Source organism: Centroberyx gerrardi, chromosome 8, assembly GCF_048128805.1.
Source record: "Centroberyx gerrardi isolate f3 chromosome 8, fCenGer3.hap1.cur.20231027, whole genome shotgun sequence".
Lineage (NCBI taxonomy): Eukaryota > Metazoa > Chordata > Actinopteri > Beryciformes > Berycidae > Centroberyx > Centroberyx gerrardi.
The window spans coordinates 11032618-11047074 of NC_136004.1; the positions used below are offsets into that span (position 1 = coordinate 11032618).

Sequence of the window (14457 nt, forward strand, 5' to 3'; positions counted from 1 at the left end):
GTTGGGGGCATTTGTGGTTCTGAAACCCCGGTTCCCTCCTGGTCCCATACAAGGGTCGGTGTTGAAGTTTAACAATGCTCTTATTTGGATATCATGTGATGTATGGACAGTAGTGCTGTAATTGCTGTTTTTGGGCAGGCTGAGCAAAAAGGCAAGATGAATGTATTTTTTATTTTATAATATACAGTGATAGGCAGTGGGTCAAATGCACAACACATTTCAGAAAGCTCTAACAGAAGAAGAGAGCACTCTTAGAAACTATCCTACTGGACTCCAGGCTAGTGACATCAACCTGTTCCCAAGATTGGGCATCCTATGAGGGTGGAAGGCAGATAAAGACTATGTAAAATTATTTTAGAATTATTTGCTTAGGGGACACATGGATATCCCTCTATGGAGCGTCCATGTGTCCCCCAAGCAAATAATTATCAAGAGCCTGAGATTTCATCATGGATAAATCACCATTGCTGAAAAGGTCAGGGGATTTGCAACGAGTGACTCGTAGTGTTACTGCAGTAAAGGCAGTGTTTCTCTGATAAAAACAGTTTTAGTTAGAGCAGAGGGAGTGTTGCCCCTATTTTGCATTTTATGCGTGTTGATTTCTTTTCTTGGAGATTGTTTTTTAACTAACACATATCTGCCCCCAGCTCTCTTAGCAAGTTGATAATCACATTATATCATACAGACTTGGCTATCAAGATGGCTCTAAGAGGAATGGTGTGGAAGGCCAGCAGAGGGATGTGCAATGTGTCTTCAGGGTCTTGTAGAAGCAAAGGTTAAGGTTGAAGTTCAGTATTATCAGTCACCACTGCAGGGGTTTGAAAACACGTTGGCATTGAATGACAATACTGTAGATTATCTCTGCTTTGAGGATGAAATAAGATACACTGACTTACCATTTTATGTGGTTTCAATTAGCTTACTTTATGTATATATATTTTTTTTTTACATAATGGAGCTTCTCTTTATGAGATGGCTGTTGTATAAATTTGCAGTATCTTCTACACACAAATCATGAATCAGGTTAATCATTTTATTCAGAATTCAGGTTTGAAATTCTTTATTACTTTGCACCTAAATTGTACTTTATTCCATTTGACAAAGACAAACAGAGCTATACAGTGAACCTTTTGTATTGAGTTTTTTTTTTTTTCTTTTTTTCCAACAGATCGCCAAAAATCTCCTACAATCTTTATTCAAGAGCCCCTTGAAAGAAATAAACAAAAACATACAAATCAATGAAATTCACAAAAATAAAAGTGCATTTTGTTTTGACTCCTGTGACACATTATACATGTATATAATGCTGCTGTCGTGGAAAAACCTCATAACTCCAATTTGGGTGACTTTCATGTTTTTACTTGAACTGGAGATCTCATGGTCCTTTATAGGTAGGGCAGGTTTCATCAACCCAGGGCTCATGAAACCCATTGAAAAGCCATGATAAAAATTTCAAAAATGCACGGTCATCAATCTGTAAATAAGGCTGTTCTTATAAATTCCTGAAAAGTTGATTTCTTGAAGATACAAGGTTTTGATCACACAGCAGCTGTAATTCCCCTGAGCAGTCTCCTGTCTGGCGTGCCAGTAAGTTCAAGAAACGTACTTGATTATCGTATTTCTTCTAATGCTATGAGAAAGGCAATAGGGTTCTTCTGAACAACATTTTTGTGGTCTTGCACCATAGCCTTGCACAATAGCTATGAAGACAGTGTGGGGAAAGTGAGAAAAAAAAGAAGATTATTGGTTAGTCGTTTATTTTTCGTAATATCAGTGACTGTTTTTGAAGAAGGTTCTTACATATGCAACGCCCTCATATAGTGTGTGATAACCATTTCAGCTGTGTCAACTGTAGAGATGCACAGACTGGGATTTTTTTAAACCAACGTTAATTTAGTAGATTTTGTTTGAACAGAAAATTTGGCAATACTGATCCAATACCATTTTTGTAATACAGAGTACGATTTTTTCACATATCTAATTTTTGAGAAATAAAAAACAAAAAACAAAACATAAAACCACTTTGGGCAAGTTGTTGAGTTAATCTGAACAGTGAAATTATTAAATGCTTTGCTTTGGATGGATGTTTCAGTCAGAAAAACAGCTTCTCCGCTCTCGTATGGTGATGTTTTTCCACCAGATCGGACAAGGCTGATCACTGAGCTCATATTTTGAATAGATAACTCTCAATATTGGTCAGTGGCTAATTGATTGGAGCATCCTTACTGAACTGCTACCAGCTTGTACTGTCCTGATGCAATGTGTGTGACAGTGGAATGGGATAAGGGTGCCACATTAGGCAGGTTTATGTACGCATGACATGAGGCAAAAAACGTTAACTGACCCTCACATGTTCTTGAGTCGGAGAACAAAGAAATAATCATCTTCAAAAAGTTGCAAAACAAAAACGAGATCAAGTTTCTCATGACTTGAGGACATTACCCAGAGCCCTGAGGAGGTGACACTCACGACAGTAGCATAACACCACCCTATGGAGGCCATTAGAAGTGGTGTTTATATTGGTGGCATTGCTAGTGAGTGGGAATCAATTCTCTAACTTCTCTAAAGTAGGAGTGAAACATGTTAACTTACATAAATATGATCCAGTAGACCAAGAAGTTTCATGCCCTGATCCAATGGCTTAATTTGTCATCCAAAGGTGTTTTAAAGAAAGAAAGAAAAAAATAATTGTGCTATAATCAACCTGCCTGCTCCAGAAAAGAATTGGCAGCATGTGACTGAAGCATAGGGTAGTACAGAAACAGCAGAAAGTGCTGCTGTATGTTTGAAGTATTTTCCCAAGCCAGCACTAACGACAGGTTCCATAAAATAATGCCTGCAAACCAAGTGCTTCACAAATTCTCCTTTTTAACAAGCATTTATAGGAGAACTAGCCCTGCATCACAGGAGAGAGAATACATTTCAATTCATACAATAATTCAGGATCAGTAACTCCAGCTAGTCAATTACCTTGACTAACTTCAGAGTAAACCAGAATTTAACAGTTTAACACATTACAAGTTGATTAAAATGCCTTTCCCATTTAGGCCTACAAGGGCCTATTCTTTCACAGCGAGCAAAATGATTCATAAACACAACCATGGCACAAAGACGGAACTTTAAAGATCCAAATTAATTTCCAAACTAACTCAGAAGCATCCAAATAAGTTCTATATAACAGTTACAGTAAGCCAAATTAAAAAATAAACGTTATAGTGCTTATGACTACAGAGGTACTGACACCTGAAAATACTTTTCTTTGGACATCCAACATTGGAAACAACAGACTTCCTTGATGTCACATAAACGTTCTCTAGCTTTCAACCAAATACCCGCCGGAATGAACAAATTGTTCCAGAGTCATATGACAAAAGATCACCAAACCAGGCAACCTTTGTTCCGTCTACAGATCAGTCCAAGATAGACAGCTAAAGAAACTACAGTGATCAGACTGTAATCCTATTGCCTTAATTCATACAAAAATAAACCAGCTATAGTGATTATTCTTCTCTTTTGCCAGGTACAGTACAAAACATCATAAAAAACTTCTACAAACAAAAACTAGTTCCAGAGGGTAAAGCGATCGATCAATCAGCGACAACACTACGGGCTTTGTGGGGAAGTTGGCAGCAGGACTAAACTTTGGTGCCACAGACCATGAGAGAACTCCACTGACCTTCCACAGCTGTACGTAAGCCCTCGTTCTGAGCTATCGTGCCTTCAATCACTTCAGTATGTTTCCCACCATGCTTACCAGACAGCTTCACCGCGACTATAACCTCAGACTGTATAAGACTAATTTATTTTGCCACGATTAGTCTCCATTCTACTCCCAAAGCCCACAAACCCTGCCGACCGTGTGCATGCCAGTCTCGTGTCCGCGTACTGTACATTAGGGAAGAAGGGGGTAAGTCAACATGGCAACTTGACACATAATTGGGGCAAAAATGGAGTGTTGACAGCTTGTATTTGCAGTATTCCAGGCCAATACGAAAAACAGAATTTTGTGACAGAATGATGAGAAAACAGAAACAAATCCCTACCCAAACTTAGGAAACTTGGTAGCTACAAAAACATATAAACACTTGGTAGGTATGACATACAAATGAATCATGTCATGATGGCACCAAATAATAATGAAATAATAGAAAAATAGCCAAATAAGTGTATTCAAAAAACATCGTTTCCCTTTGGTTTGGGATGTAGTGGACAAGAGTTGCAGTATGGTAGCATGGTGAATGGAGTGCTCCTACCAGAGGAATCCCATAACACTGAATCCCAAAGTCTGGACTGAGAAGTACGGACCCTGGTCCTGCATATTTTGACTGCACTTGGAAATGCGCTTGTGTGGGCCTGATGGGGTGTATTATGCGATTGCAACTATGTTTGTTGTTGACAGAGTGCATCGGCCTGTCACATATGCAATACTAAAATAAGCAAGGGCAGATTCCGTAGTCAAGACAAGGGGATTCAGCCTAAGATAGCCATCAAAACAGATCATGTTTTTAGGTGTGTATCAGAGCAGTGGGGCTTAAGTGGAAACTGGGATCTGAGCGGTTCATTGAATGCTAGTTCAGTTTGTCCTGGAATATGTACAGGTTGTTGGTGGTGGCCACAGCAATGATGTTGTCCAGGGGATGCCAGGCAGTGTGGAGGATCTTCTTGTTAAAGTCCAGACTGTCTACACTGATCTCATCCTTTTTGCGCTTCCCACCTGTGCACACTTTGCGAGGTTTCAGGACAGACCGTGGCTTGCTGTTCTCCCGCGACGCCTCCAGGGTCATGTCCTGCCGGTAGCCTCTGTCAAACATCCTGAAGAAGTTGTTGTAGGATCCAGTCATCACAACGCTGCAGAGGAACAAGGTAGGAGTGAGGCAGCTGTATGAGCAACATCAGTCTTAGCTATATTGCTGGATGGTAAGCCTCATCCTCACAGGGAGAATGAGTGAAAGAACAAGCAGAATCATTCTACCATTACGAGCAGATAAACCCCTCTGCCACCCACTCTGAAGCAAGGGCAGCCTTACGCTCTGCAGGGAGCAGATAACGACAGTAATTGATAAGGCCCGTGTTGCTGGCTTGAGTGGCTTCAAATGAGGGGACAACCCAAATAATCTTGTCAGTATGTCATGCTTTTTGCAGGTCTGGGGCATTGCAATGGCATGATGAAGAAAATGTGACACATATGTCACAAATGCATGCTAGGTTTGCTTTTACAATGGTGACCACTATTAAAGTAACAACTCTTCTCCAAATGGTAACTATAAACCCTGATGGTACATATTAGAGAAAAGGTGCCCACCTGTCGTTCCCATTCCAACAGCACTCAAACTTGTCAAAGATGCAGTCGTTCTCATAGAGTGAGCACAACTTACTCCTGAGATATTCATGCACCTGTTAGAAGAAAGTAATGCTGTAGTTACAGAGTCAGCAATTATACAAGGGTGAAAACATCACATAACAAATGACCTGAATCTTTTGGTTATGCCTTTTGTAAAACACCTCCCCCTTGTGGAGGACCAACGGACTGACTTTGGGCAAATGAATCTGCAGAAACTTGCATCTGAAGCAACACAATTATCTTTCTCTTAACATGTGGACAAATACAGACCTGGTATGTCTCTACTGGCCGGGTCTCCATGTTGAGATCCCAGATTTTGACAGACAGGTAATCGCGGGTCATCATGTAGCGTCCACTGTGGCTGAACTTGACATCAGAGATGGACGAGATGATTTCAGAGAAGAACGAGCGGTTGTTTGGATCCTCTGGCTCTTCAAACACTGACAAAAGACAAGGATGTGTCACGTGTGCCGTCAATATACTCTGCCATGAATAGCCTGGGACAGGTTGGAATTTTTGTAAGGCTGTGCTCCATTTCACACGACATGTACAACTTTTATCTCACCCTCCAATATCCCCTTTCCTTAACCTCACCACATTCACACCTCAGCAGTCGACACCTCACCTGCAGGCACAGAGCGCAGACTAGATCGACTTACTTTTGGAGTGCTGGTCACACAGCGCCGATGCCCTCATGTCACACAAGCGGATGGTGCCCTTGCTGCTGCTGTAGACAAAAGTGTTGCATTGGTTGGGGTGGAACTCCGCTGCTGTGATCACCTCCGTCAACTCCTCCATATTAGCTGGCTTTATGTCAACAATATCTGAAGAAGTGAGGTAGGTCAAGGGGCTAAAACGAAACGTTTTCCCACTCTTAGCTGTGGAGCCACAGCAATTCTTCAGAGAGAACAAAATATATTTTGAAGTTTTTCAAGATCAAGCTGGTATTAAGATAGCAGCCATCACTTCAGAAAAAGAGGTTGACATGAATCATAAAGCCTATTGAACACAATGTCTGCATGGAATTTGAAAACAATAAAGGATACTAAAGCTGCGATCAGTGATCTCCAGATGCCATAGGTTAATGCGAAGGTCATCTGCAGACAGGTAGGTCTCACAATCACTGTTGACTGAGATGGAGTTGATATGGTAGGTGTGAGCATTAGCAAACACTCGTCTGGGGCTGGCCTCCACCATCAGGTCCATGGGCCTGAACACTGGCACCTGAGGAGAGGGGTGGGGTTAGTGTCAAGAGAAAGAGAGTAGATATTTCCACAGTCCTCCATCACAGATTTTTGTGACTGTGAATAGAAATCAGGAGTCCATTTTTTCACCAAGTACAATAAATGCCCAGGAATTTGTCTTTGTGGCACTGGTGCAGAGACAACAATTTGCACTGGATCATGATGCTTACTGATAATAGTACATGGACAACAGGATCTAACAGAGCAAGACATACGATAGACAGTGGAGTAGGGATGCAACGGTTTGAGATTTTGATGGTGCAATTATAGTGAGACAAAATTATGGTCACGATTTTATGATTATTATGCAGTAATTATTTATTTTTACAACACTAAGGACGGGGAAAATCAAATGAGCATTTTATAATTTAAGGTTTTATTGTGTTTTTCCAGAACATTTCTTTTGGTCCTGCAAAAAAAACAAAACATGTACTCTATATTGAAAACACATTTAAATATGGTGGGAAAAAGTATGGGAATGAGCAAACGGGAAGTGAAGATTGCACTAAAAAAAAACTTCTGACGGCTGAGACAGACAGCCCCGCAACGACTGGAAGACACGCTGATGAGAATAAACAATGGAATACTTTAACTTTGTTTGAACGAGATTACAGCCGTTTTGGTTGAGATTTTTAAAATGCAAAGTAATTAATGGATGCTGCAACACTGCAGTTACTGCTTTGTTGATGTTGGCTTATGGTACATTGAAAGCCCAACTCTTAATTCACTGCTACTTCGTTGATTGTAAGTGGCAATTTTATATTTAATCCCCTACTAGCTTTACGTTTCATTAAGCAAACTGCCACCAAGCTAAACAGATTTCAACTTGCTTTTATTACCTTGACTTGATCATGCATGGATGATGGTGATCTGGAAGATGCTGTTGCAAGTTAAATGTGTTTGACCCATTGGCATCCACTCTTCATTGGCATGTTTTGCAAATTGGATATCAGTTTTCTTCAACAAACCCCTGGTAATCTTTGAGGTATCCAAAATGCTGATTTAAGGCACTTTTTGGTGGATATAAGACTGGGACGTTGTGTCCTCTCTGTTAGCTAATGTAGCCCCCATACAAACCCACAAACAACGGGATTCAGAAGTTTTGACAGCCGCAATTTCATTCGAACACAAGGCTGCATTCACGACCATAGCTGTAGACGGAGATACCGTAGCTTCTAAAATGCTTACGGTTAGAAATCTGTGGCGTTTTTAAAACGTGGTTAATAGTGACACTGGTTAATCGCTGCATCCCTACAGTAGACATAATTCTACATGTATATGTTCAACATCACTGGGACAGTAATATAGTTTATGTGTGAGGATGTAGCATGTTTAGCGTGGATATGTCCATTTCTACACACCCGTAGAGTTGTGACAGTGTTGGGATCTCTAAAGCGCCCATCTTCTTCCTTCAAATTGTAGCCCTCTGGTCTCTTGTCTCGCTCACTGATTTTCCACAGCTTTATGGTTTTGTCTGCCAACAAGAAACAGCAGAGATCATGGCAAACTTGTGTTCGGTGACAGATGAAAAGGAGTGAATATAATTGTTATCACTTGACTGCCCACTAGTGCCTCCAGAGGGCAGATGGACAGGTTTTAGCTGAAAATAGCTTAAATGCCAACAAGTCATTATAATTACTCCAGTGAGTCCCTTAAATTAGAATACAACAATATTTCACTAACCATTTGTGGACAAAAGGAACTGCGCTGCATTCTTCTGAGGCAACCACCGAATCTTGTTGATCTTCTCCTCAATCTCAAGGCTTTTCAGGTAGTCAAACTCAGGCTCGTGGCTCTGGAAGGTGCTGTAAACATTGTACTCTCCACGGCACTGTGGCTGATTCTTACTCTAAACAATGACAGACCACAGATTCTGAGTCACATCATGACAGAAATAGACCGATGCTGAGAGCAAGTGTCAACCTCTCAGCTCCCATGTATGATGAGCAGGCTCATCAACAGTATCTACTGACATTTTTTTTCTGTGGTGTACAAACACCTTCACTAATATAAAATCATGGATTTGTCTATATGAAAGCCAATACTTGATGAGTCCAGATTTAGTTCAAGCCTGATGAGTCACACCAACTTACCTCTGGCTCCTGCTGAAAGATGACGACACGACCCCCCTTGTCCCCAGTGGCTAGTAGCTCCCCAGAGTGGTTGAATTCAACAGTGGATATGATGTCAGCTGTCAAAGAGGTATTGCAATTAGATTATCTTCAAATTATTTTCTTTCTTTTCTCCAGTTGTGCTGGCATGTAGTAAAGCACATGTTGACATGCCCTGCTTCTGCAATGAATCAGTATTGCACTATGGAGCCTATTGTGTCCAACTGATATGACTTCATGTACACACTAATAGGCTATATTTGTCTTTTTCAGTATTTTTGTCTTGAGTTTTTTTTTTGTTAACAGTGAGTAAGTTTTTGACTTCCTTAAATTATTTTGACAAAGATTCTTATGACTTTCTGCGATCTCAATCTATCAAACCATTTTGCCGTGTTGCCGGCTTGAAGTGATACATCACTTTGGTAGAATACTTTCACGTTTTTGAAACAATAGGCTACTCCTACAGCAGTTCATAAATGGTCATCCACCTTAATTGGACGATCTAGTCAACCCACCACTCACTTTTGTTTGGAAAACGTAGTCTACAAATCTCCCTAACACAGATATAAGCACATTAAATCTACTTAGTCCCACTTAATATTACTCCATTCCATATCCAGGATCATGCATTCCTAGAAATAATTTTGCCTGTTTGCAATTATTGATTTTGAACACTGGTTAAAGGAAAGCTGAGTTCTAATGTTGACAGCTGAGCCCAAATGCTATAAGTGAAAATATTACAATGTGAAATATTCTTTCAAGTGCGAGTACAATTCCTGATATATGAACCAATTGTGTACTGATTTTTCCTAATAACAGCGTTGATAACCTGATAGGATGTTCAGCTAAGATCTAATACTGAAGAAGTGTAATGTAAGTGAAACAGTCTACAACTCGCCTTTAGCAGGGGAAAAAATAACTTGCCATCTGCAGCTATTCAGCATTATCGCTTCTCCAAGACGAGCATTCTCATCAGATCCCACAATACAACAATCAATCCTTTATCAGAGGCTGGCACAAATCTGAGCTAGTGCTATCCTTACTATAGGCGAACAGGAGTTGTTCTGCTTCTTACAGAGCACAAAAATTGCCTGATACGACCTGACTCCATACACTCTCTCATACAAGATAAAGGGTGCAAAAGAAGGGGGGGTGAAGGAGAGTATTTTTGCAGGAGTCAAACAAAACTACTGCACAATTGTAGTGTTGAGTCTTGCGATTAAGTCTATGTATTGCTTTGTGTATTGACACAATAAGGAGAGGCTCACATTTATGCTCGTTCTCAGGCAAAGCTTACTGTAAACAACCATGTAGTCCTTCACACACAAATAAGTCCACCACGTACTGTAAACAGACGTGTTTCAGCCCCTTGTGAATATACTCATTGGACAATGGGACAAGGGGCGGTTGCCACTCCCTCCTTGGCAAAAGTCTTCCCCCTCATATGGGGGAAAAAAAAAAGACAAAAAAAAAAACTTTGTATGCAATCACCTCTCCTGATCATGGGTACTACTTTCGTGTTTTCTTTGTATTATGCATCACCGTGAACTGTATGAACATTGGCTATACAACTACAAGTTCTATCATAGGCTAGATGACTTCGACGTCTCAATTTCAAGATGGTTATTAGAAACATAACAGTGCAACACGCACTGCAAGGCAAGTTTCATTGTCATTCCACCTGCTAGCTAAAACTAGGAGGCTCACTTGCTTTGGTTTTGTATAAAAGTATTTGAGTATTCATTGAGTATACATGCTCAAATGCTCATCCTTTCCCTGTAAAAGCCCAAAACTGGCACTATCAATCAATTCTGATTTACATTTCTCTCCCAAAACTGTTTACCTTATGGCAGGCAAACAATGGAAATACTAAACAAATCCACATTAGTGAGTCTTTTCAATTAACTGACCCGAAGGACATCTCCAACTCTAAGGAATTTTACAAATAGAGATTTTGCAGTTCACTGCCATAATGCCATTCAACCAGCTGCTGTGTGCTGAACACAATCCACAAATTTCACCTGTTTAGGAAAGGCCCATTGAACTAGCCACCAGCATGGGCCAGACCACTGACTCGTTTCACTCAACCTGAAGTGGTTAATGCTCTAATACCAGACCATTTCCTGTCACCGAAACACCAATGACACCCATAGTTTTGATATGAAGGCCTACATACAATCACTCCAAACATAATGTGTTTCACAGAGTACAATCACGCTACCTTAATGCAAACCTGCCCAGGATGCAAATCATCAGACAAATCAGACAATGGATGCTAGCAATTGATCAATGACCACCACATGGACTTACCTTCAGCCACATCGTCATCTATCGCTCCTTTGACTTGAGAGAAGCACCACTGCACATCATTGCTCCCACCACCGGCTCCTGCACGAAACACAAACCCCAGTTTGAAACACCAACATCAGACAAGTTGCACGCGTTAGCTTGGAGCTAACTTGGCTCAGTTATTAATATGAGAACAAGGCCACATCTGACTTCAAACAAACTATAAATTATCACTAGTGTAGCAAATCCCCTAGTCTAGGAAATGGGTTGGGTGTGTTGAGATATCCGCGCGGGACACACTTACACTACTGTCAGTGACACACAAGCATCTTGCTAGTAACCTAGCTAGCTAGGTAGCTAGCTAGCGTTAGCTAGTTAGGCATCGTTAGCCACAACAGAAAAGACAAACCCATCATCGGTGTGCTAAACAGGGTACGCACTGTTGTACTGAATAATACCTAAGCCTCAGACACCATAACAGGCTTTGCTTTGCACTTTTACCTGCCATGGTGAGCGACTCAGAGAGAGGGGATCTTAGTAGCGGGCTTGGGCCCTGGACTGGAGCTGTGCTGACTCGGGCTGGCTGGGTGGTTCTGACCGAGGAGCAGTGGAGGAATGAAGCTGTGAGTGCTGGTTAGTAACTCGGAAGACCTTACAAGTCCTCGGCACAAGCCAGACAGATAGCACGAAATAGTTTTCAACCAAAGAAAGTAAACTGCAAATCCTTAGTAAGGGTTTCTAGACTTTGTACTCTACTTTGAGATTTCCCTCGCCTCTGCCTCTCCCTGCATTACACTTTCAAAATGGCGCAACGCGGGCGGCGTTCAGCAAGCATCAAACAGGGAGAACGGTTGGATTCACAGTGAGATTTTAATCAATTAGACTGACACCTGAACCGTTAGCGCCACGGGTCCCCTCCCTCAGTGGCCGGAGTGTTGATTCATTTATAGCGCGTTTGCTTTTCAACAAAGAGCATGTAAGACCTTTAGAAAACCAATAAATGTCTGAACTCCGCCCATCCGGATTATTTTAGTCAACGAAATCGAACTCACCCATACACAGGGTTTGTTCAGTCGACGGCAAAATTAGCAAAGCCACAAAACGGTGAACTTGTTTTTGAAATCGAGCGTTCCTGTTAAAAGTTGTCTTGTTCAGTGTAGAATTAATCATTATCATGACGTACTATATAGTAGGCTATATTCACTTTGTCATGGGGTAACCAGATTTTATAATCCCATAATATTTTTTATAAAAATATTAGGAAAAGATATGTCACAGCAAACTGTAGTAACTATAAACTCACTACAGAGTACCACAGACACACCATAAGTCCCTGTGAGAATATTATAGCTATGCTATAGAAGAAACAATGACATAAATTATAGGCTACCATAGACACACTATAAACACCTACAGAAATGTTGGGAATATTTCTGAATGGGGTACAAAATGAAAAATGAGATTAAAAAGCACAACAATCAAGAACAACTGCCATTTTTGGAGAAGGGGTTGTGAAAACCACAATAGTCACTCTATTCTAGAAATTGGAACAGGAGGGAGTCTTCATGATAATATGATGGACAACTTTATCCACAAGATGGCAATATTGAACTACCGGTCCATAGGCTATGCAGTCTGGTTCAAAATTTCATTGCTCATTAGGAACTCGGTTAGATCTCATTTTTGAACTGGTGAGAGGGACAAAAGACAAGAGAGTGGGTGTGCCCTCTCTCTCTCTCTCTCTCTCTCTCTCTCTCTCTCTCTCTCTCTTTCTGTCTCTCTCTCTGTCTCTCTCTCTCTCTCTTTCTTTCCTCTCTCTCTCTCTCTCTCTCTCTCTCTCTCTCTCTCTCTCTCTCTCTCTCTCTCTCTCTCTCTCTCACACACACACGCACACATAAAATTTGGTGGAAGTTAGTGCAGTCAGTAGATGGTGCACAATGACACCTGTCAGAGTTGATATTTTTGGAAAGCTAAAATAAAATAATTAAACTCTTAGTAGGTTTTGAGTTATACAAAGGATAAATACAAAGGTGTATGTCTTATTGTACAATTTCTACAAGTCACAAGGGACTATTGTTTCATGATCATTTGAAAGGACTTGGAAAATGACTTCTATAGTAGTCTTTACCTGGTATGCTCTGATCTGATGCAACTATCCTTTGAGCTATTTTGGGAGGGCTCCTTTGTAGAAACATGGCTTGGATGTTAGAGGGAAAAAGGATGAGAGCAGCAGGTATCATTGGAGTTATCAAGGAGGCGCCTCCCATCACAGATGTTTCATTGAATTAGGCCCACAACAACTCCAGAAGGCTCAAGACAGAGGAAGTTCTGGCATCCCAGAGAGAGATATCTTTTGGATATCAAATTGTCTAGTGTGTAATCAAGCACACCACCAGCCTCTTACAGTAAATCATATCAAAGTAGTTAGCTGTATTAAGAAATTGCAATAATACAGCCGGCATTATGGTTTCTCTGCCAGCTTGATGGCTATTTGTGCCGTAAAACTCAACAAGCTGAGCTTAATCATCATTTAGCTCTTACTGAAATGGCCGTGCTCCCATGCTTCAACATCTCTTTTCTCTCTTCATTTCTGTATGTTGTTTACAAGTTTTTGTCACAAATTATGTTTGGATGACAACTTTTTCTATGATCTAAAACACAGCCACACCTCTGTGTCCCATTTGAAACAAATTTCTTCCTCCGTCTTAATGGGGGAGCTAAGAAGAAAGTCACCGAGACTCCTGTGCCCCCAGCCAATCTCGTGCTACCTTGGAACAAGTCCTTATTAATTAACATATTGAGCCGCTCCATTTTCAAAAGGTCACTTTGTCTACCCTTCACAATTCAAGGATTTGTGCATAACTTCTATTTTGGAGTCAAGTCAGTAATGTCCTTACAGTCTCTCTGTTTGAAATTCACAGAGTATGTATGACACAATGTTTCTATTTTCAAGTATTTGTGTGTGGAATATCTTTAGAGCCGGATAAGCTTCCGTGCTGCGGCACCTTTTAATCATCATGAGACCGCGATGGGATGATTTTATTCTCCTCCTGCCGTTCTATTGTTTCTGTTTGGCTCTTAATCACGTCTGATAGATTACCGCAGATAAACTTATTGTGCCTCGTGTGAGAAATGACAGACCTCTGTGTACACTGACCCTGACTCAGCTTCCTGCTGCTTACTCAGTGTCTCTAAATGGATTAAGTTGTCAGTTGGACAGCCCATCTGAGATTTTTAATATCCAGCCTGAGGTATATCAAGCGACCGTCTGCCAAATGGTATCAGAGGGATTTACTTCAGTTTTATTGCAACTTTCTCCCTCTCCCCTTTTCTCATCTAAGATATGGCCATGCCCTCCGTGGTTCCTTGAGGGTGTTTCACTTGTACATTAATAACACATTGAGTAGAGCGAATAAAAACGTATTCCATGAAGACCAGTGCAAATGTTACATTTTATAACGCCAATATACCA

General features: G+C 40.9%; 1 protein-coding gene across 1 annotated transcript; it reads right to left on the minus strand.

Annotated features, from left to right (window-relative positions):
* Nucleotides 1–1050: 1050 nt before the first annotated feature.
* ppp2r2aa (protein phosphatase 2, regulatory subunit B, alpha a) lies at nt 1051–11765 on the minus strand. The gene is made up of 10 exons (XM_071927799.2): nt 11487–11765; nt 11007–11084; nt 8679–8776; nt 8269–8434; nt 7947–8059; nt 6388–6565; nt 6001–6165; nt 5612–5781; nt 5303–5394; nt 1051–4848 (listed from the first exon to the last, which is right to left on the minus strand). Exons 1-10 carry the CDS (start codon nt 11491–11493, stop codon nt 4569–4571), a joined length of 1347 nt encoding a protein of 448 aa, XP_071783900.1. The 5' UTR covers nt 11494–11765; the 3' UTR covers nt 1051–4568.
* Between the last annotated feature and the right edge of the window lie 2692 nt (nt 11766–14457).

Excerpts from the sequence above, each read along its gene's own strand:
- ppp2r2aa (XM_071927799.2), bottom strand. Across the intron at positions 8,060-8,268 it reads GTTCCTTTTGTCCACAAATG|ACAAAACCATAAAGCTGTGG; the intron begins GTTAGTGAAATA and ends TCTTGTTGGCAG. Across the intron at positions 4,849-5,302 it reads TGTTGGAATGGGAACGACAG|CGTTGTGATGACTGGATCCT; the intron begins GTGGGCACCTTT and ends GTTCCTCTGCAG.